General features: G+C 44.3%; 1 protein-coding gene across 3 annotated transcripts in view; it reads left to right on the top strand.

Annotated features, from left to right (window-relative positions):
- Positions 1-23,557, top strand: part of LOC146789843 (SEC14-like protein 5) — a 1,062,444-nt gene that overhangs the window by 809,728 nt on the left and 229,159 nt on the right. For all 3 annotated transcript variants that reach the window (XM_085632205.1, XM_085632206.1, XM_085632207.1), the window contains one exon: positions 12,824-12,995. In XM_085632205.1, the coding sequence (XP_085488331.1) occupies positions 12,824-12,995 (172 nt within the window). The remainder of the gene's footprint in view (positions 1-12,823; positions 12,996-23,557) is intronic.

Below are 23,557 nucleotides of genomic sequence, written 5' to 3'. Positions count from 1 at the left end.
CTTCTACAACGTTATTCCTACCTCTTCTGCAGCTATTTCTCTGGCCTAGATTGGTCTTCTGTAAAACAATAATCTAAAAGAATAAACCTATCAGGTATAGTTCGAAGTCTTTTTTCACTGTATTTCCGACTTCTTTCACTTCAGAATTTTTCACATTTGTTTCCAATATCTTTCAGCTTTCTTTAGGCATAATCTTTATTTTTTATTTGAGAGAGTTTTATATAGTTCGAACTTGACCCAAATCAGGGATCAGAGCAATTTACATAGCACCAGTTGCATTACATGAGGACACATTCATTTTTGTAAGGCACAGGGAGATTAAGTGATTAGCGCAGAATCACAGGATGTTCAGCGTCATTGCCGAGACTCAAACCCAGTTCCCCAGATTCGAGGTCGAACACCCTAGCAGTTAGGACAACTCCTCTCTCCTTGGATTCAAGCTATTAATAAACTCCTCCTTGGGTTTTTGTGTTCAGAACGTTTTGGCCATTCTGTTTGACGATTTGTTCTCTTTACTCCAGTGCTAGTTCCTTCACCTGGGTCATTCTCATCTCCTTGCCTCACTCTTTGAGCACTCCCAACCTGTGTTTAGATCTCTGCTTCACTTTCATTAGAGATTTCAATGCTACTTTGTGTCACTTGCACCTGCCTCTCTGTTTACTCATCTTCGCCCCTTTCTTCTTCTTGTAGCTGGACTGGCTCTAGTGCTGCTGGTCTGGGTGGTCTTTCTTTTGGCAGTGGGACCACCAAAGCTCTTCTTCCAGGATCAAAGACCAGGGGCCTTTCTTCTGGATTGCTCACTCTTTTGGTGTGTCGGGCATGAATCCAATTTGCAACTCCAGCACACTTAACAGCAGTGTTTATAGTCAAGATCACTTGAAAGGGGCCTTTCCATCTGGTCTTAAGACAAGTCTTCCTAACATGCTTCTTGATCACGACCCAGACCCAGAGATAGAATGAACCACGTCAGCCAAGTCTTTACAGTAATCCAATATTATGTAATCTGTGATATTCAAAAGGACATTTGCAGGCACAGCAGGTAGTCCCAATGCCCTGCCCATTAGGCTCTTATGCAGTTATAATTCTGTCTTCCTGTCTAGGGTACTTTGAATGCTCTTTAACACAAAGGGTAAAGCATCTGGCCAATTTAGGGAGGTTGAGGCACACACTTTTGACAATTTGGGATTGATGGTACCATTAATTTGCTTCACAATACCTGATGCTTCTGGTCTGCAACTGCAATGTAATCTTTGCTCAATCTACAAGGCTGTGCAGATCATCTTCATCACTTCGTTATTGAAGTGCGTTCCTCTATCTGACTAAAGAGAAATCGGCATGCAGTACCTAGGGTTCAGTTCCCGTAACAATAGCTTTGCTACAGTCAGACTGTTGTTTCTTCTCATCGGGTAGGATTTCACAAATCTCAAGAAAATACAGACAATCATCAGGATATATATCAACCCTTTATGTACAGGCATCTCAATAAAATCCATCTGCATCCTGTTAAAAGGACTACCTGATGTGATCTCCCTGTGTGTGTCAAGGTGACGTGTTCTTTTGCCTACATTAAGTTGCTGACATATTACACACTTGAAACAGATCTCCTCTGCAAACATTTTGTAACTGGGGTTGTACCAACTTGCTTGAATAGTCTCACCATAGCATCTCTTCCCAAATGGTTGTACCCGTGATAATAGCATGTCAATGGAAACAACAAGCTATCGGGCAACACTGGCCACCCTTCAGCTGACCTCCAAATGTCATTCGCGTGTTTCTCATATACTCCTCTTACCCATCCATTCTGTTTTGCCTCTGACACATTTTTGTGTACTCGTTTCAGTTTGTTCCATGTGTTAATGACTTTCATCAACATGGCGAAAGAACTCTCTTCCTCAGATTCAAGTGTGAAAGCTCCATTTAAAGAAGAAGCCAACAGTGCGCAATACCCTGCTACTAAGTCAGCGTGTCGGTTGCCTGTGGCAACATATTCGTCTATTTTCTGGTTTCCTGAACATTTAACTACAGCAATTTCTCCTGGTAATTGTATTGCTTCTAGCAAGTTATTGACATGAGCCCAATCCATATTGGAGTTGCAGCAAAAGTAAGAAAACCACGCTGTGACCATAACTGCCCAAAGTCATGGACCACGCCAAACCCATATTGGCTGTCAATAAATATGGTAACTCTCATTTGCGCAATTAAAATGAACGGTCTGGTAAGGCCAATTACCTCAGCAACTAGTGCGTAGAACACTGTTTGAGGCCATGATGCTTCTACATCATTTATAGTGCACACAGCATATGCTGCTCTCAATGTGCTGTTGTTTCATTTTAGGCATGAACCATCCACAAATAACACATTGTCAGGCTGAATTAGTGGTTCATCCTTAATGTCAGGATGGGGTTTGTGCACAATCCTGTGACATTCATGGTCATATTCAGGACATTTATCATCAGTTTCATTTATAGGCAATAACATCGAAGTATTCAGGATTGTACAACATTTTAGTGTGATATTGTCTGTGGACAAGGTACTCTGCTCAAACGGGTCAGTCTGTGTAGGAAGGTAGGATCCTTCTGCATAGTTACCCTCACTTTTTGCCTGGTGTGGTTATGGTGTCTGACTAGTCTGATTGGGATCCTGCTAATCAGGACCCCAGTCTCTGTGCTTTCTCCCTTAAATTGGTTATGGTAAGTACTTAGGTACATCCCAGATTGGATACTGGTGTACCCTTATATGTCCCTAGTACATGGTACTGAGGTACCCAGGGCATAGGTACACCAGGGGTCCCCCATGTGCTGAAGCATGTATTATGCCACCCAAGGGAGATCACACAAACTGTAACTACAGGCATGCCATTGCAGCCTGTGTAAGCTGTGCTACCACCACTCACAACAGATATAGGTTTCCCTATATCTAAGGTCACTGCACTTAAAACCTATAACTCACCCCTAAAGCATGCCTTTCAATCCTGAAGGCAGGGTGCTCGGTTAAAAGTGTAAGGGTGCCCCTGCATGAGCAGGACACCCCTACAATCTTCAGAGTCCATTCTCCCCGGTTTTAAGTGCATCAGCCATTATGATACATAGAGTGGCCATGCGTCATTACGCGATGACCATCTCTAAACTGGCTGAAACAAACCCTGTCATGTTTAAGATCAAACCTGTTGGAATCATACCCCCACGGTGTGGAAGGTATGATTCCATGCACTGTAAAGCTCCTCCGGGAGGCCCCCAGTGCTCTCGGTACCAGTCTTCTAGACCCAGACAGCACAACATGGCTGCTGCCGACCAGAGACACGATTCTGTCTGCCTGCTGCTGAGCCAAGCTCAAGCAGGGGAAGGCAGAACAATAGGTATCCTGTCACAGGGAGGTGTGACCACCTCCCAGACTGGGTTTAGTGTATTGGGGCTGGGTGGGCTGCTTGCTAGCGCCACTCAGTCTGCTTGAGGAGCACATTTGGTGCTCTCCTTGTATAGTCCAGTTCAAACCAGCTCAGGGAGCCATTGGCTCCTGCTCTCTTTCAAAACTGGACAAAGGACATGGGAGTATCCTCCCCACTGTCCAACCCCTGCCCTGGGAGGGAACCCTGAATCACCTCAAGCCTTTCCTTAGGGTACTTAGGGGCTTACCTGTAGGTGGGTCTCTAGATTCATCATGGGATGCGATTCATATCAAGACACCACTTCTTCTTCGACCGCCTGGACACTCTGGACTTCGCTGGACCTTGCTCTGGGCTCTGAGACTGCAACTGGGAAGTCTCATGCTGCTCCTGGTCTCGTCATCCTGCAAGTCTGCTGCAACATCTGTACCCATGCTCCTTACAGAAACCTTCCAAGGCCCTTGAAGTGAAAGAGTCACTTCCCTGCATCTGTAGGCACCACAATGAACCTGACCGGTCTGCTGATCCCAAGCTCCCACAGACTCCAAACGGCTCAGCAACACAGGTGGTGGTTATTCACATCCCTCGAGGCCTGCCCTGTCCTCTCACCAAGTTTGAGGCCAGTATCCCTCGTTGGAGCCACAGGAACCAAACCCCTGTGCAATCAATCGGTTTGCCATTGCAAAGGCTTGTTCACTTCCTCCCTCAAAGATCTTTGGGCTCCAAATAGCCCAAACCTCAAGCATCTCTTGTGACCAAGACTTTTGCCCTCACCCCATCACATGCACCTTAGGCCTGCATCTTTGGTGGGCTGCTTGAGGTCCTCTTGCGACTCCAGTGCCTCTGATCTGTATGTCCTCTTGTTGGTGTACTTTGATTTCAGTGGGCTCCCCTGATTGCTTGGGGTCTGCTCTGACTCCCCTGCTTGTGGCGAGTCACCTGGACCTTGCTGGTCCCGACCCTGCATCTTTTTCGCTTTCCACGTTGGTTGCAGTTGCCAAGGCTTGTTGATGCTCCCGACGGACACCGACCCCTCAACTTTCGACACTCAACGTGTGACAGCTCGGGAACAGCTCCTGGTCTTCCACTGCATTGCCTGGTCGCACAGCTGTAGCTCCAAGGTCACCGTCAGCTCTCCTGCAACACCAGACATCGGTGGGTATTCGTCTTCGGTGCCTCTGGGTCACTCCTGAGTGGCATAGACTCTGTCCTCTCTGCTTGCAGGTACTTCTCATCTTGAATCCACCGTTGGGTTCCACCGGACACTTTTGCCCTCTCCAGGTGCGGCATCTTCCTGAAGTCTTCCACTGAGTTTGACGGCGGATCCGACGCCACTTCACACCTATGCACCCGGATTTCTTGGTGTAGGTATCCTGGTTCCTAGGGTAGCCACGGGTGGGGTGGCTCTGCAACCTACCTTCTCCACGGGGTTTCTTCTGTGTCCACTGGGAAGGGTATTTCTTTAAAATTGCAATTGTGACTTACCCATTGACTTGTATTGAGCCTGCAGTTGTGTTCCCACTCTGCACACAGCCTCTGTGGGGTTCCTGGGTACCTACCTCAGGTGGTTCCTTGGGTCCCCGGCACTTCTACATCTTCTCGGTATAGTCTTGAATTAAGTTGTGGTTCGCATACCACTATTTTAGTATATGGTTTGGTCTCATTGTGGCGACCACTGTGTATTTGTTCTACTTACCTGTTTTTATTGCAAAGTATTGTGTGCGTTGTGTATATCTCCAAGTTGGAGATATCTGTATGTGTTAGTGAGTGTCTTATAATAAATACATATTTTTATAAATACAAGGTGTGGTTCTTTTTCACTTAATATATACCAATAAGATTATGCTCTGGTGAAACAAGCTGCTTTACACTCCTTCTGGACTAAACATGAAGGCTGCTCTCCACAGCTACCACTTGGAGAGCTTTCTAAGGTTGTCTAAGACCACTAAAATTTCCATAAGGATTATCTGGATTAGTGCAGGGTGCCCACTTACATAAGTGTGCACCATATACTAAACCAGCTTCTCACAGTCTGTTATGAGTCATATATTGTGTCTTGTTTCTTGTAATGAATAACTCCACAGAGTGTGGGACCATACCAGTTAAATAGTATCCCTTCACTATGTTCTCACTGTTTTCCAAACCGCTGCTACCACTTTTTAGCAACCTTGAAGACCTGCCGCTACAGGGTGAAGTGTAGTGGAAAAATAGGTTATTCGCTTTTGAGTTCCTCCATGCGTTCGTGTCAACACTGAGAGTCTATTAATCATACTTTAAAAAAAAACTATATACATCATTTTAACCCTGTGCCTATGGAGAACTGCAAAAATATTCTGATTTAAAACCAACATTAACACCTCAAACAAAATATTTTCATTATGTTATGGAGTCAGGCCAAGGCCCCATGATGGTTGCCGAAATTGCTAATTCATTAAACTTTGTAGACCTTACCTACTTGGACAAATATGATGCACCTAATTCTGCGGAAGCAAGATCCCCAAAAAACACAGTCGGTGAGAACCTGGAGTATGGTGAAACTTGTTAGGGACAATGGATGTTATGACAACAGCGCTAAACGTTCACTATGATAAAGTACACATTCAGGTGGAGCTACTAAATACTCTTGCCTTATACGATGCTGGGATAGACACCAAATTACATAACCTAACTAATCGGGTGGTAAGCACTCAATCTGATGTAAGCAATCAACTAATAAATTGTACATGTGCAAGTATTTAAGATTATGTTTCAGAACTTCCAACTATTGTAGGATCCCTCGTCGATGTAGTATAGAAATTGGCTTCTCAACCGAGGGCTGAGCTATCAATACTACCCTATTTGGATTTAAGTGTGGGATGTGCCAATGAAAATCCAATGATTCAAAAAGCTTAACCTGATGCCCCCAGATATGCTCAAAATGGCCAACTACTAGGCTGACCAGCATGTTGCTGCCAAAGATCAACAGGGAAATCAGGTGACACCAAGAAGTCTGAACAAGCTTTGGGGTTAAAAAAAGATGAGAGTACTACTTTAACAGGTGATCTCGATAGTGAGGGAAGTCAAGTTTTAAACACTTCAGACCCCCATGATGGTTCAAGTGGGTAGCCACCTCTAATAAAAAGGGCTAGAAAAAGGTTACAGAATGTCCAAAATTAAACCAAGAAGGTACCAGAAATTGTGCTCAAACCTGTGAAGATGCCCATGGAATGCTTTCCCATCTTAAAACCCAGTGATCAGTCCAAACAACAGCAGGAGTCAATATAGATGGGTAAAGAGGATGCCATTCCTGACCATAATCAATTAATTCAGTTGAATTTCCAGCCTGGTTCTCAGTCATTGGATCTCCCAAAAAATGACGTACAGGAAACACTAAGGGCCCAATTCCAATCTCGATAGGAAATCTCTCCGTTCGACTCGGATCCGGAGGGCTTTCCGATCGAAACGTGCTCCAGGAGTCCGAACGAGCAAGTACGATGCAGCCGTATGCTTTCAGACTCGGTTGGCTCGGACTCCCATTGAACTCCATGGGAGCCTGTGTACAGACGCGTACACAGGCTCCCATTGCAAAAAGGGGTGGGTGGAGAAAAGCGTTGACCCTGTGGCGGGCATCCCATGGTGCCCGCCACACTGTGCATGCCTGAATCAGGGGGACCCATGGGCACATCCCTGTGACAGATTTTGAGGGCCCGGGGTGAAGGGGGGCCTGCTACGGCCCCCAAAGTACGCTTCTGACAGCCATTTCGTCTCGCTGAAACCGAGGCAAAGCTGCTGACCGAATTGTGCTTCGTACTCGCTCGGTCGGACTTGGGCTCCATAGCGCGCCAAAATTTGGCTACAAACGAGTCATATGGACAGGTTCTGGTCCCGGAAACGATTCGGTCGGCGCGTATGCGATCTTCGCATCCTACTTGGTTGTTCGAACCTTCGTAAACAAGGGCTACGAATCAGATCCGGGAAAGCCAAATCCAATTCAGAGGCCTTCAGAACGACATCTGAATTGGGCCCTAAGTAATAGAAAGGCCTGTCAACTGCAAATCCCCACAGTATTATCTGCAAACATTGGGACAGTGATTGTACCACACGTTAGTTCTAATGCCTCCAATCAGTCTGTTTCTGAGTTCATGTTAGATAATGGAATTAATCCTGCAGTTAATCAGGCAAAATTTTCCTTTAAAGGAAGTCAGAATAATTTCCCAGTGGGTGGATCGCACTCAGGTATTGAAACCTGTTTAGAGATCTTTGCTGGACCTATGCTGAAAAATCAATATTCTAACAACATGAAAATTATATTTCATCCTCTGTATGAATGCAGAGTTAAGCATGATATCCTGAATCAGGGAACAATCCTAAAAATAATATCTGCTATTCCTGAACTGTATCTTATTATGTCTGTGGGTCATTTATCTGTTCAATTTAAGCAAGTTCTACCAAATGTGCACCTATCATCAGTGCTTGGTCTACCAACGAAATCACATAGAAAATTCTTGACCGAAGCCCATACTTTAGAGAGTGGGGATTGAGTTTAAGAAATCTGCCTCTATAAAATATGCCTCTATTTTGAAAGTAGCAATCCTAAACGCAGAGAATGTCCAGCTTAATACAAGAAATACAACAGCAAAAAAATGAACTCCGCTACTTAGAGGTGCGATTGGTCCTCTTAATAATTCAGTAAATATCACAGGCCTCTCAATCACAAATCTGTCATCAGGAGTCCACACCTGCGAACTACTAACCAAACATAAAATGACATCTGAAAATTGAACACCGCTCACGGCAACTTTAACGAATACAGCATCTGGTGGCGGGGACTGAAGTCTGAATAACATTTGAGAAGGAAACAAGCAAATGAGAATTTGTCCTCAGAATGTTCGTTGTCTTGTTTGGTTTTTGGCTGATCCAGATACAATCTCCTTTTTACAATCTTTTGAAATCTTGATGTTTCAGTAAACGTGGAATGAAAACAAGATACCCCATTGATAGGCTATAAGGAATTTAATCTTCCAGCTACGCGTTCAATTAATCAAGGACACGCCAAGGGGGGTCTTTCATTTTTTTTTGCAACAGAGCTGAGTGTCAAGGTGGAAGCTATTGATTTGCAGTTAGCATGGCTACAAGGTGCACTAATACAGTCTGACTCTCAACTGGTAATACTGACTAATAATCTACTTATGAGAAAAAGTAATAAAATTACTCAGCTGTTTCCTCTGTGGGACATTGTAAATTCAGTAGCATTCCGTTACCCAACGGCCAGTCTGATCACCTCCGGTGATTTTAATAAACACCTGATGTCTTTCCAATCCTCAGATCGGTCAAGCAAGAGTACCGCTAAGTTACGTTGTGATAATTTCCAGCAGTTTAGTCTAATAATGCTCAATGTGTCATTCTCATGTAAATCAAGGTAAATGCCAATGTTTAAGATCTTGAAATATGGTTCAATCATCGACTGCACCCTTATATCAGATGACTTGGGCCCAAAGTAATGACTACAAGGTGATCCCAAGAGTAGAAAGCGACCTTAACCTTCAGTCGCTAATTTTGGACCAGCCAATATGTTGTAATCATAAAGCCAATGTGCTTCAAGAGTCAGTCATTCTGACCTTTAGTTTGAAAAGGTTGGTTTGGCATTCCGACAAACATTCCAAAATACTGGAATTTGCTGACCTTCTAATCAATCATAGTGGCTTGTGTTTGCCAAGTGGAGGAAGTATGGTGGACAAGTGAAAGTTAATTTTTAGATCACTAGTGGAGAAATTCACTACAAATAATTCAGCTAATGAAAACCCCTTGACTTCCACCGCCAATAAGTGGTGTTCATCCAAGCTACTCAACAAAAAAAAGGTTCTTAACAGTGCTTCAAGGTTTTTCAACCATCAACATTGATTAACCTATCGCTCCCTTAAAGAAAAGCTGAGGTTACTGAGAAGGTCCTATAGACAATAAGTCTGGAAGGCAAAGACACAATATCAACAAGTGTTATGGCATAGGTTACTTAAGACCAACAATGCCAAAGCATTCTGGGGGATCATTAATGAACTGGAAAAAGGAGATCATAGGGCCTATATTCTCAATAATACAGTGGATGCATGGGTGAAGTTCATCATAAATTTGTATGGCCCTGGTGCTGCCAACTTAACTAGTCCAGATATGAGCCATCATACCGTCAAGTATAACGAGGCATCTGTAATCATAGGGAGTATTGGCACTACATGATTTGGCACTACATGATTTGGAACTCCTGAGCAAAAAATAAATAGCCACTCTTCTGTGTCAGATTAGATCGAATAGGGCCCCAGGCCCCAGTGGTCTTCCAAATGCTATATTTCGAGCCAATCTTGATCTGTGGGCGAAGTCCTGATTTCCATGTACAATGAGGTTCAAGCAATGAATACCATGCCAGAGCCTTGGGAAGGAAGTATTGTACAACCAATTTACAAAAGTGGCCCGCTAGATAAACCTTCAAATTATCAGTTGATTGATTTAACTGATGTTGAGGCAAAGGTCTTTGTCTTCTGACTATTGACTGACTTGGACAACACAGGAAATTATCCCAATTAATCAATCACATTTTTTTAAGGGGCAATGGACAATTACCAACATATTATCCCTCACAATAATGGCGGAGCGCGCTGATTTAAAAAAAAACAAAAAAAAATGTACACATCTGCTTTATAGACGTAAAAGCAGCATTTAACTCTAGTCCACAATCTAAATTATGGAGAAAACTTGCTGGTTGGGGTATCCCCAAAAACTACTGGATGCCATTATACTTTTGTACACAAATACTTGGGTTCAGCTTAAGTTAGGCTTTGGATTCAGCTTGTCCCGGAAAATGAAAACCTATAATGACCTCAAACATGGCCCCATGTCTTTTTAATCTTTTTATGTCAGATCGGTTACAGCACCCTGAAACCGTTAACGCTCACCCTCCTAAACTTGCCAATGGTCATCTTAAATATCTTCAGTATGCTGATGATATGATTCTACCTAGTCAAACCCCAATAGTATTACAATGACTAATCACTACATTTGATGACTACATTACAGCCAATTGTTTGGAGCTGAATGTCAAGAGAACCAAGTTTAAGGAAATTAGACCCTCGAATACAAAAACTCGACCTTGGCAAGCGTGAGGAGGGTTAATTGAGGTTGTAAAGACATATTAATGTTTGGGTATTTCATTTGATAATAAAGTCTCGTTTAAAAGTCATTTAACGTTTTATGAGCAAAAACATAATCTTTAAGTCATTACGCAATTCATTAAGGTGCCAATCTTATCAACATCTTCTCAAAGTTATAGGAGGCAAGTTCCTACCGATCAATGCCTATGGCTCACCTATTATTAAGGCAAATTATGCTAAATTATTGGATTTATTGTTTGTAAAGGCCTGTAAAGCTGTTTTTGGAATCCCAAAATCAATTGACCAAGCTGAAATTCCCAGGAATTTGGTCTCCAAAAATAGTCTTAAGTGACTCAGGGTCTTTCTTGAAATGCATTCAGTCACTATCTCTATCAGAACCCTGCTCCTTAGGAAATAATTGCTGGTACGAAATAAATCCTTCTAAATGTGCTGGAGCTTGGAGATCCTACGTTTAAACGTGTTTTCAAAGCTTCGATTTACAGTCAGGGTTTCCTGGAATGAATAAGTTTTGTTTTAAACAGTTTTTAAATAGACATATAAAGTTCATTTGTTTTAATGCGGATAAAGAGGCTTTGGCTGCAAAGAAGCATGTCTGGACAGTGATTAATTCTTATCAGAACCGGGAAATTCAGCCTTATTTGACCATCTACTTTCCATCACTTAAGAGGGACACACTTTTAAAATTGTGACTTGTCATATATCCTACCCAGGACAGCATTCCAGAATGGATCCAGCAATGGTCAACTAGATATTGTAGATTGCGGGCTTGTATGTGTACCTGCTGAATGAATGTCGTATATTTTTCAAATCCTAATTTCTCGATGCAGGGGTGAGATCTGTACTCCAGGCTCTCATTCTATGCTTCTCAGGTGCTTCATGATTGTTGTTTTTTGTTTAATCTGTAATAAAGGTTTTATTTTGGATAGTTGATAAGAATGTATGTTTCTATTTTTCTGGCCACACCTATATGTTAGGTGTTGTGATTGTGTGACTTCAGGCGATTTGTGTGGTTCATGGTCTCGTGTAGTTGATGTGCATTCTCTTTGTCCCTGTAGGGGGTAGGGTTCCGGGGGGGGGGGGGGGAAGCAGTGTATGTTGTTGCCCCATTGGGGCTCCAGGCTGCATGTTCAGTTCCTGGGGGGAATCTGTTGTTCTTCATGTTTGGCTATGGGCTGTGCTCCGTTGGCTGCTGCCGGTTGTCGTCCGACTTTACACCAGGTCAGAGCAGGTGTTAGTTTCCTGCTGCTAACGCGCCTTATTGCCTGTTTTGGGATCTTATCGCCAATCTGGCTGGTCGTTGTGAATGTTGTGGAGTGGAGTTGTCATGGCTTTTTGCTCGGAAATGCCTACTCTGCATCTCATTAGCGATAGTTGGCGGGGTCATCCGTGGTGATGTTTTTTGAGGATGCTATTGCCGGTAAAACTGTTGATATCGGCTGTTTGCACTGGCTTGTGAATGGGGCGATTGATTTATCCCGACTTTGGCTGCGTTAAAGTACCGTTAACTCTGCGATAGCTCCTTGAGAATATGCCCCTAAGTCTTTGTTTAGTTTGATTTTAAGTAGTTTGGAGCATAAAGATGAGAAAACGTATAAAGGCCCACTGACCTATCCACCCTCATACCCAAACCTGTTAGTAAACCCTGACACAGGGCATTGTTGCCATCGATTGACTGAGATGTTACCAATTTTTTTGTTGTACGCCACACTTTTTCCTGATGACAAAATATTGATCTTTGAATACCCTCACCTACTGTGATCAATGTTGAACATAATATCTCTTTTGCTCATACAATTGAGTCTATATCTTGGCTCGCTTCGTTTTTCTGTGTCGTTAGTGCTGGAGAGTCAGGAGTATAAAGAGGATACTCCTGCAGATACTACGCCCTGGAACACCAGTACTAAATTAAAGCATCCACCACTTATTGCCACAGGAGCAAAGAACAGGCCTCACTTGTATGTGTAAATATTCTAGAAAGTGTGGTCTTGGTATGTGTGCCTGTTTATTCTAGTGTGAGCTAGCGAGTTTAGTTTAGTACATGTTTTTCCAACAAATAAAAATGTGGTCTTTTGTTCTTGGGCTTCCTACAACTTCTTTTCTGTAAGATGATTGCCACTGTATCTAGTTACCCTTATAGAGCAAAAGACTTGCTGTAGTGCAGGTTATAGTTATGGATGAGGTGGTGCACAGCAAACTACCAGAACACAAAATAGGGTTGATAGCATGACCCGAACCAGAGTTTTAAGGTGGCCATCATTTTGGAGAATAAAATAAGAACATACCCCTTTGCTGTCTCTTGTAGGACCTGGACCTGTCTAGTGGATCTAGAAGGGCTGAACATGAGGCACCTATGGAGGCCTGGTGTGAAGACACTCCTGAGATTAATAGAGGTTGTAGAAGCCAATTATCCGGAGACGCTGGGAAAGTTGCTGATCATTCGAGCACCAAGAGTCTTCCCTGTGCTATGGACTCTAGTAAGTAATGAAAGTTGAGATGGAGTAAGAAGGCAGTGGGAGTCAATGCATAGATACCCTTCTTAATAGGAAATGTACACAAGAGATTGTTAGCACATCTAAATGCAAAATGTACACGCTAACTGGACGTTATATGTCACACATCCAGAGAAATGTAGATATTTTTCAATAAAAGGTGACTCTAGATATACACAGTAAGATTCAAACTTAAAATGCAATTTTTCTGACTCTAGTGCATTTGCCAAATAACCGTACCCAGTCTAATCAGGACTACCTTTATAATGATCTATGATTCATCCTTTTGAATGTTTTTTTTTAATGGCAACAATGGTTTAGTAAACAAACACTGCAAAATCCAAGTGAGCTCCTGTGGGTCATGGTTAGTCACCAACTCAAATATAATTACTTTTCCCCGCATACTTAACCATCTAACTACATCTGCATTTTATTAATCCTTACCAGAAACATCCTAAAATACTCACCTATAATGAACATCGCAGTAATGGATTAACATTTTTGTTATCACCAGGAGGCCACTACCGCTTGCACCACCATTGCAACTGGCAGCGCTGCCAATGTCAGCATCAACACAACTTCTAACCATAACACTCCTTCAAGAGTGACAATTGAGACTATTACAGGCCGCAAAGCTATTAGAATGGCTTTTGCAGCAGATATTAGTCATTGTGTCATATATTGTTTCAAAAAAATAACTGTGATCATGCTAATCCCTTAATTAGACAAACAAAGCCACCATCCGCAGACTCTCATAAGTGCTGGTGTTGACAATTAAGTGCCGGTGCTGAGCACTGGAAACGCCCAACTCAAATTAAGCACTGCGATCATTGCTTCTCTTTCAGTAAACACCGAGAATTTACTTATCAAAGAGTCAAAAGGGCAAATCTCCTATTCCCACATGTCTGAGCAGCAATATAAAAGACAGCAGTTTCACATTCAGACCCAGAAAAGTCGACATCTAATCCATGAGTACCACCTTCAAAGGCAAAAAGAACAGATGATGAACGGAATGTTGAATTGATCAAACATTCAACCCCAGTCACAGATCTGGGTTAAATCCATATTTTTTTGCACACCACGCCATTCCAGTTTAGACCCAACCATATGAAAATCAGTCTTGACCCTGCTCCCTTATGGGAACAGTCCAGCCCGAATTGCCAGCCCAGGTTCTCCCTGGACCAAAAACAAGCATCCTGTGACTGGTTTCAGGGTAACAACCCTCATTAGTCAAGCTATCTTGAATCTGGAGGTCTAGCGAGCACGGGACGCATGTCTGGGCATACCCTTCCCGCTTAGGGGGCCAAATGCAAAAAGAACGGATGATGGACGGAATGCGGAATTAATCAAACATCTACCCCCAGTCACAGATGTTAAGTCCATAATTTTTTTTCACACCACGCCAAACAATGGATTTTACCCAGATCTCTTGACTGGGGGTGAATGTCTTGATTTGTTCTGCATTCCGCCCATCATTGTGTGTCTTTTGCTTTCTCGCCCTAAGTGCGCCGGGTATGCCCAGACATGGGTCCTGGCTCACTGTGCCACTGAATTCAAGCTAGCCTGGCTGATGAGGGGTGAAACCCGGAAACTGGTACTAGGATTCTTGTTTTCGGTCCAGAGAGGACCTGGCTTGGCAGTTCGGGCTGGACTGTTCCCAGGAGGAACAGGGTCAACACTGATTTGAGCATGGCTGGGTCTAAACTGTGGTGGCTTAGTGAGCAAAACAAAGATGGATTTATCCCAGATCTCTTGACTGGGGGTGAATGTTTTGATTTGTTCTGCATTCCACGCACCATTGTGTGTCGTTTGCTTTCTTTACCACCTTCAAAGTGCACAAGTAATTTCCAAGATGATCCAACATATAGCTTCTCAAATCCCAAGCTCTGAATGAGTCTATAGATTTGTTTTTTTTATGTTGGAAAGTCACCCGCATGGTAATGGACGTCCACCCCCACCCTGGGAGCCCTTCAACTGTATTGATGTCTGGATCCTTAATGCTGATTTTTGTTGTTGTAGGCAAACATGGATCAGGTGTGTGCATCATAACATAGGCCTGTCTCACAGATTGCGATCTTTTTGGACCGGGAGTGGTTCCCAAAGAGCTATCCTCACAGTAGTGAAAGGCAGCTGTTTTTTCCCAAGGAGTTGAGCAGCACGAGCGCTGTGGTGGTAGCATACCTTGTAGTGATCAGTAGGAGTAAGCAGAATTATTTTACCTGTGTCATTGGAGTGAGGCCTGCAGGCTCACTCATTTAAAGTTCTGCTGCAGTGTGCTTAACTCACCCCTTGGCCTTCATCAGTGTGGTATGTGTTGGGTACATGTGGTGGATGTATGTATGCCTGTTGAGGGTACAATACAGGGATAATGCTATACTGTGCAGTTCATGCATGTAGTAAGTGTATGTGTGCCTGTTAGTGGTACAATACATGAAATATGTAGTGCTGTGCAGGGCTTGCATGTTAAATGCATGTGCTGGGTTTATGTGTGCCTGTGAGTGGTGCAGTACATGAAGGATACAGTGCTGTGCAGTGCTCGTATGTTGAATACATATGTTGAGTGTATGTGTGCCTGCAAAGAGTACAATACATGGAGGACTCTGAGTTTCATTTTAGGAGACCTAGGGCTGTATGGTGAAAGAAGAGGTGAGGATGTAGAGAAATCGCACAGACATATTTGTGTATTGCAGCATTCCTATAAGCTGGGTGGGAGACACTGAAGAAAGGAGATTCAGAGTTGTCACAAGGATGTCAGAGATTTCACAAGGGGCCTAGAAACATCTCTTGAAGGAGATGGAGCTGATATGAGAATAATAAAGAGTAGTGCTAAAGGCCTTGGGCTAACCTTTTGATACACATATCACTGTGGCTGACATTCAGGTGTGAACTCTAGTCACTCCCATGCCGTGTGTTTTGGGGATATCAGATTTGAAGGCACACCAACTGTGAGAGACTGCTTTCTAGAGGAAGAAAGGGAAGAGAAGTAGGTACTTCAAATGGAAGCTGTCAGACCTGACAGCCTTAGGGTGATCTTACCCCCAACGTTTTGCCTTCCTTCTCCACTTTTCTGACCTTGTTATTGCTGGTATTAGGACTCTGTTCACTTTACCACTGCTAACCAGTGCTAAATTGCTTGTGCTCTCTACCATAAACATAGTAATGTTGGTTTATCCCCAATTGCCATAATTAATTTACTTATAAATTCCTAGTAAAGTGGTAATATATGTACCCAGTGCCTGTAAATTAAATGCTACTAGTGAGTCTGCAGCACTGATTGTGCCACCCACCTAAGTAGCTCTTTAACTATGTCTCAGGCCTGCCAATGCAGAGACTGTGTGTGCAGTTTACACTGCCATGTCGACCTGGCAAAATGAACTTTTGCCAGGCCCAAACCATCCCTTTTTATACATATAAGTATCCCCTAAAGCAGACCCGGGACAACCCAGATAGCAGGGTGCAATGTATTTAAAAGGCAGGACATGTACTTTTAAGTCTGACATGTCCTGGTAGTAAATAACTCTCAACATCGTTTTTCACTACTTCATGGCCTATATCTCTCATAGAATAACATTGGGATTGGCTTATGACATTTTATAAGGGTAATTTCCAGTTGGGAAGAGATAAACCCTTCAAGTCTGGTGTCTCTGGAATCACAACTTAAAATCCAAATTTAGGATGAAGGCAGATTTTAAATTGCCATTCTGAAAATGCCACTTTTAGAAAGTGAATATTTTCTTGCTTTAGCCATTTGTTGTCTGTAACCTGTCTCTGATCGCATGTCTGGGTGTAGTTGGCAATTGGGCTTTGTGTATTACTCCTAGACAGTCACACACAGGTAGAGTTTAGGTGTGTCTCAATGGGCCATCTCTGGCACAATGGGAGAGAGGATCTGGGGACAGCTTCTCTTACACCTGAATAGGCTGTGTCCTGTTCACACAGAAAGTGCTGCCTATCCCCCTGTAGTGAGCCTAGAGCCAGGGCACGAAGGGAGGACACCTGTCCACTTCAAAGGTATGCCTTTAAAGTCTCCCCCAATACAAAGACACTACTGGGTATAAGTAATGGAGCTCAGACACCACCACTTCAGTACACCTCTGGACCGGTGGATACTCTGCCAGGAAGAAGAACTGGTGTTCTGCTGAAGGATGGCCACACTGCTGGACTGCACTCTGCTGGACTCCTGCTTGTCGGATCTGCTGCTTGCTGCCCTCTTGCCTGGGTAAGAAGGACTGGACCTGCATCACTTGACCCCAGAACCCAGAGTGACTCCAAGGGCTAGCTGGCTGGCCTCCTGATCTAAAGCTTCAGGGACATAACAGGCTTCTTACCCCTGAATCCGGACTCTGCCATCTGTGAGTCTACCTTGCCAAGTGGTGCCACCCCAGTCCTGAACCCTTGGAAGTGGGCCAAAGTTGCTTGCCTGTGGAACCAACATATCTTCTCTGCTGAACGACGCATCCCCGAGCAGAACTAACACATCTCCTTGGCTGAGCAGCACATCCCTGAGCAGAACTGCCGTATTGCCGCTGCTGCGTGGATTGGACCTGTCGGGAAAGACTCACATCACCACTGCTTGGGACCAATGCGTCACCTTTAGAACCGCTGCTGTGTGACACTTGTTGCAGCACAAGCTCCTCACATCCCTCGTCGACAGCAGCTTCAACACGATACCGGAACATCACATTGCAGTGTCACTGCTCATCGGAATCAATGCATCGCCTCTGCTCCGCCTTGCATCCTTGACTCTGGACTTTGCATTGCAAGCCCCATTGACAGGCTCCTCGATGTGGACGAAGCAGAACCTCACACCGCTGCCTCTCTGCATCTCGGAACTGGCGCATTGCCTCTGCTACCCGACGCATTTTCGACGCAGATTCACACACCGCTCGGCAACCAGGATTTAAGGTACTTTGTCCAATGGACCTAATTGGGTCCATGCTGCCAGCTTGCGCACCATTGCAGTCAGCCTGAACTTGTGATTTTGTCCCGTTCCTGTGTGACTCACTAAATAGAGCTTTCAGCTTCTTGTCACTATTTTTCTCTGCAAACTTTAAAAATCAATATCTCCTGTTCTACTAATTGGATTTTATCGTTTTGGTCTTTTATTTATTGTGGAATTACGTTTGTGGTGTGTTCACTATTTTACTGTTTGAGGTATTGAACAAATACTTTACACACACCATCTAAGATAAGCCTGTCTGATCTGTGCCAAGATACCAGGAAGGGGGGGGGGGCACAGGTTAATTTATGGTTTGCATGCCTCTTACCCTGACTATAATTGTGGTTGATGCTTGATCAGGGCTCATATCCCAGTCAACCAAACGCTCAATTTCTAACAGAAAAGAACCCCCAAAATAAACTTTAAAGACTCAGATTCTAAATCGCATTTGGTGCTTGGAAATTGACTATAATAAGGAGTCCTTGAGATCCTAAACATTGTGAACTGTCAAGTAGCCACAAAGCCTGTGCGAGGAGGAAATTTCTGCAAGACCTCTGCCTGTTGCAAGGACTGAGGGCCAAAATCTACTAGTCTTCAGTGGCGTAGCAAGGGGAGAGTAGGGGGACAGTCTGACCTGGTATCGCCTGCACCCCCTTCTATTCTATTCGCAAATGCAGAGGCGATCACAGGCATAAGGCTTAGCTACGCCACTTCTAGTCTCCCAGCTGGGTGAGAGAACATAACTCAGGGAATCCAAGATCACTGCCCTGGAGTCTGGAGCACCATGGCCTGCCTGCTTGCCAAGATCAGTGTTTCTTGTGAGGAACAGGAGAGCGTTGAAGGGAGCAAGGTCCAGTGGGGAATCCTGTTGAGTGCACTCCCTTTGTGAGACCGATCGTGTCTTACCGGTGTGCAGAAAAAAGTTGGCAACCTTCATATACCAGATGAGGGCAGGCATGAAGTGCTCCGTGGACATCAGTGTGCCAAAGGAGTCATCACACGAGTCATCGCCTGTGTGCAGTGAGGAGTCACCGACCCCAAATGTAAGGAGGGGCTGCTGCAAAGTGAATTGTGATCATTGCCGTGCCAATCAGGCCAGAGCCTATGTGCTGTGAGGGATCCGCGCATCTGTATACCAGGTGGGGCTGCCCTGAAGAAATCTCCTTGGCCGATCGGGTGGTGAAGCCAATGTGCATTAGAGATACGGTGACACCGTATGCCAGAGGAGGTCACCGGGACCAGCAAGAAGTGCAACATTATTGGGATAGTCGCTGGAGGAGTGAGGCCACTGGGAGGACCCCTAAGCACTTACACTGGGATGAAGGATCAGCATTACGATCTTTGCACTACTTTCCCCACCATGGAACTGGCCAAAGACTTACCCCGCTAGGAAGGGCTGCAAAGATCATCTTGTCACTGCTGTTGTATGACCACCTGTGAAAAACTCAAGGTCAGCCGAGCGCAGTGAACCTTGTGCAGTGAACTCACCGAACAAGCTGCTGCATCTCCAGCACCCGCAGAGGTAGTGCGCTCAGGAACTTTGGTCGCTGTGGCCCTGCAGGTGTGGGTAAGACTGATTTCAGGCCAGACAACCCATGGGAACTTGCTTGCTAGATAGTGCTTCATGCTAGAATGCTTTTGACTCTAAAGCCAAGTCAGAGTGAAACTCTAGAGACTCAGGGGCATATTTATAATAACTGACGCATCCCTGCATATCAGCAGGGATGCGCCAGTTATTTTGCGCCCCAGCTCCGCCATCATGGATGCGCCGCATTTATAATGCGGCGCACCATGGGGCAAAAACGGCACAGATGCGTCACGCATCTGTGCCATAAAAGTGGCGCATTGCTGGAGTTGCGTCGCAAGCGCGACGCAGCTTCAGCAATGCTCTGGGGGGCCCTATCTGCACAATGCTGCGTCAATCCTTACGCCTGCTTCAAGCAGGCGCAGGGTTTTGACGCAGCATGGGCTCAAAAGTGACTGAGTGAAATCTTGTAGATTTCACTCAGCCACTTTTAGGAGGCGTTCCTGCGCCGGAACGCCCCCACCTGCCCTGGAACGCCTACATGTGGCGCAGGGCTTTACAACGTGACGCATCTCCCAGATGCGTCACGTTGTAAATACCCCGCACCATGGCGCAGGATTTGCGCCGCTGCTGCGTCACAAAAGTGACGCAACGGCGGCGTAAATGAGGCGCAAGTCAAACATAAATCTGCCCCTCAGTCTACTAGTGAGGCTTACATATGGATGCCTACCATCTAGAGCACAGGTCTTCAAACTGTGGGGCGCGCCCCCCTGGGGGGGCATGGATGGGTTCCCAGGGGGGCGCAAAGGCCTCTGTAAGGACATGTAAATGAAGACACCTGGAAGTGCAGCGATGTTTCCTACATTTCCAGACTGTCTTCATTTTCTCCGAAGCCCTCAGAGTGCCGTGGGGCCAGAGGTCAGTGGGTGTGCTGCTGGGGGCTCGGCTGGGCAGAGTCTGGAGTCTTAGCACGCCAGAGTTTTTCACAGGTCTTTAAAGACCATATGCATACCTTTGGAAACTGGTTACAGAGGCTTCGTTTTTTTTTCTTTTTCCAGTACCCCCTGGGCCCTGACTCTGCCTTTTCCTTACATTTGTATTGTAAATGTACTGCTGTAGTGTAGAAAAAATGCCAGCCATGTATGTTTAAAGAGCCTGCAAAGAATTTGATTTGATACTAAATAGGGTCTTAAATAAAAAAAGTACGTATTCATTTGTAATTTGACATTCTGTCTGTTCCATTCAGGCAGCCCTAGAACACATTTAAAAGTGCTTTATATTGACTTTTCTGAGTACGCACAGATAAGTGCTGAAAATAGGGCTTTAGGTGACTGTTTATTTTTGTACCGTCTGCAACATAAAAATAATGAGCTGGCAACCCTAATCACAAGACTGGAAGTTTGCTGCAGGATCAGCACATTATTTATTTCCTTCACCCTCGATTCCCTGATGAATTCCATAATAGCAGTAGTTTAACTTATATCTGAAACCCTATGCCCCGTCAATAACATGCTGATTAACTTCAAGTGTCTGGGAATTCACCCTGCATTCAGATAACTCACTCCTCATTCTCACCCTTCACTTTCACGCTCACCCTGCACTCACAGCGCATAGTTATGGTTTTCCCGCATTTGCCACATAATCTATCGTCTGCTGCATAATTTGCAGATTAAAAAATGCAGCAACACATGTTACCTCACAGTGGAAGGCCCTTTCTAAAGGTTGACTGGTCACCTTTCTGTTGCTTATTGCTATATGTGGGTGTTAATGTGGTACTTAGTGAGGGGCAATAAAGGCCAGGACACTGTTAACAAGTGTAAAAATAGCAAAATAGTGCAGTAATGCCATCACAAAATAGGCAGCATAATTCACCTTTGCTTACTGCAGAATTTTGTCAACCAAGCTGCATAATTTGGCCTTCTCCTGCCGCATAATTCCAATGGCCCTGTTTCTAGTGCTATGAGGTCACAACCTGTGGCAGAAAGCACTGTGAATATGTAAGTCATTATTTTAAAACAGTATTTACATACTCTAAGCTAGGCCGCTGCAAAATGATGCAGTGATTGAGATAAAACAAGTTCTTACAACACATACTTTTTAGTAATAAGTAATCAAACTGTATCTAATGCAGACATTTTTGTAAGTGTCTCCACTATTCCAGATCCCAGCTGATAACTCCTTTACATTACATATTAAAAAGAATAGATCTTTGCCGCCATAAAGCTTTAAGCAGATCCACTGGAATTATTCAGCAGAAGAGGACAACATTATGCGGCAGGTTTGACTAAATTATGCAGCAAGAAAAGGTAAATTATGCAGCACAATGCGCCACATTTTGTGGTTAGCATTGCTTCATTATTTTGTCATTTTAACTCACGGTAACGCTGTCAGGGGAAATATTTCACCTCATTAGTACCAGTGTAACACCCAAATACAGCAGTAAGCAACTACAAGATTACCAGTCAATCTTTGCAAAGGGCCTTCCACTCCTCTGGAACACTTTGTCACGCTTTAAGTAACTTTTGTTCCGTTTGAGCTAGAATCAAGATTTTTGTTGTTGAAATCTGCAGATTATGTCGCAAATGCAGTACACTGATAATAATGTGGAAAACGCTGCTACAGAAACTCATAAGTCCATGGTTTCTTTTTTAACTTTCTGCACCACCACCCACACTTCAATTTCAGGCAGAGGCATCTCAAAGTCAGTATTAACCATTCAGGGGCAGTTTTTTTGTGAAAGCTAAGTACATGGGGTGGCAGGTAGAAGGCCAGCAGGGTTGCATTCAGATACAAAGCCCTAATCCTCTCGATCCTTGGAGCCTCACAGTAATGGTCTAGGAGACAGAGGAAAGGAGCGAGATTCATAGATATTGTCAAAGAGAAGGCCCAGAATAGGGAGCACTGTATGCGGACTCATTTTTATGTTTACAAATGGCCAGAGACCGCTTATTCAGAGAGATACCCCAAAGAAGGGGACAATATAAGTGTTTTTTTTTTTTAAAAAGGGACATTCATTAGTGAAACTGGCACTGCTGCCAAGTGTGTAAGTGGCCACTGCTGGTTATCATAACGGAGCAGATGCAGCAGGACTGGGGCCCAGGGATTGCGGGGGACCACTGCATCACAATTATGACTGTCTACCTTTAAAAAAAGGGGGCATCAGAGCTTATTGTCCTTTCAAGCATTAGGACAGAGGTGATGATCCATCATGGAGGGGAAGAGGTAAAAAAAGGCAAAGGAGATAGCCTGCTACTCAGTTTAGTTGCATTGGGGTCAAAGAGTGTGAGGGTCTCAAAACACCCCAATTATGTGGAGCAGTGTGTTTGGATTATCTGTTTCTGTTTGATGCTTTTGCTGTTTTATAAGTCTCATATTTGGTGCAATTCATAAGCTACAGAAAAAATATTTCTAAAATCACCTCAGAAGCCCCGCTCCCTGCACGCAGCCATGTCCCTCCCGCTCCCCCAATCCTTGTCATAAAGTTTTGGAGGGGGGCCCAACCTCAAAACATTTTGTTTAGGGGGGGCTCAGAGTTAAAAAGTTTGAAGACCTCTGATCTAGAGTGAGGAGAGAAAGGAACACAGGGAACTGCCTAGGAAATACTAGCGTCCTTTCCTTAGGGGAACTCTGGAGGTTGTTTGTGAATGTCGTATTTTGCTTTGTGTTTGGAGGTAATAATTAATTACTTGAGTTGTGAGTTGATCCCCCCCCCCTGTTCTCCTTCCTGTGAGGGAGTCTTCAACTGCTCAGACCATGTGTTGTAATGGCTTTCTTTTCATGTAATTACATATGTCTATGTACTTCAGTCTGATGTTGCCTGGTGTTCTGGAATGTCAGGACTAAGCCAGCTGTGGAATGTTAGTGGGCAGTGAGATCATTATCTTACTGACAGTTGGGTGGATGAGTTGTTTATACCTACTACTAGAAATAAACTTAAGCCTCAACTACTTCAAGCTTCAGCGTCCTTCTTCACCTCAAGGAATCATCTTTTCAACACTGGCGACGACTGGGAACTCAACTCAACTCCAACTCTCATCTCCTCTCTGGCGAAACCTACAAACATTCATCTGTTTGTTTCAAGAG

The sequence above is a fragment of the Triturus cristatus genome, chromosome 10 (genome assembly GCF_964204655.1).
Source record: "Triturus cristatus chromosome 10, aTriCri1.1, whole genome shotgun sequence".
NCBI classification, from domain to species: Eukaryota; Metazoa; Chordata; class Amphibia; order Caudata; family Salamandridae; genus Triturus; species Triturus cristatus.
The sequence above is the reverse complement of the archived record's forward strand: the minus strand, read 5'-3'. Positions and strand labels throughout refer to the sequence as shown.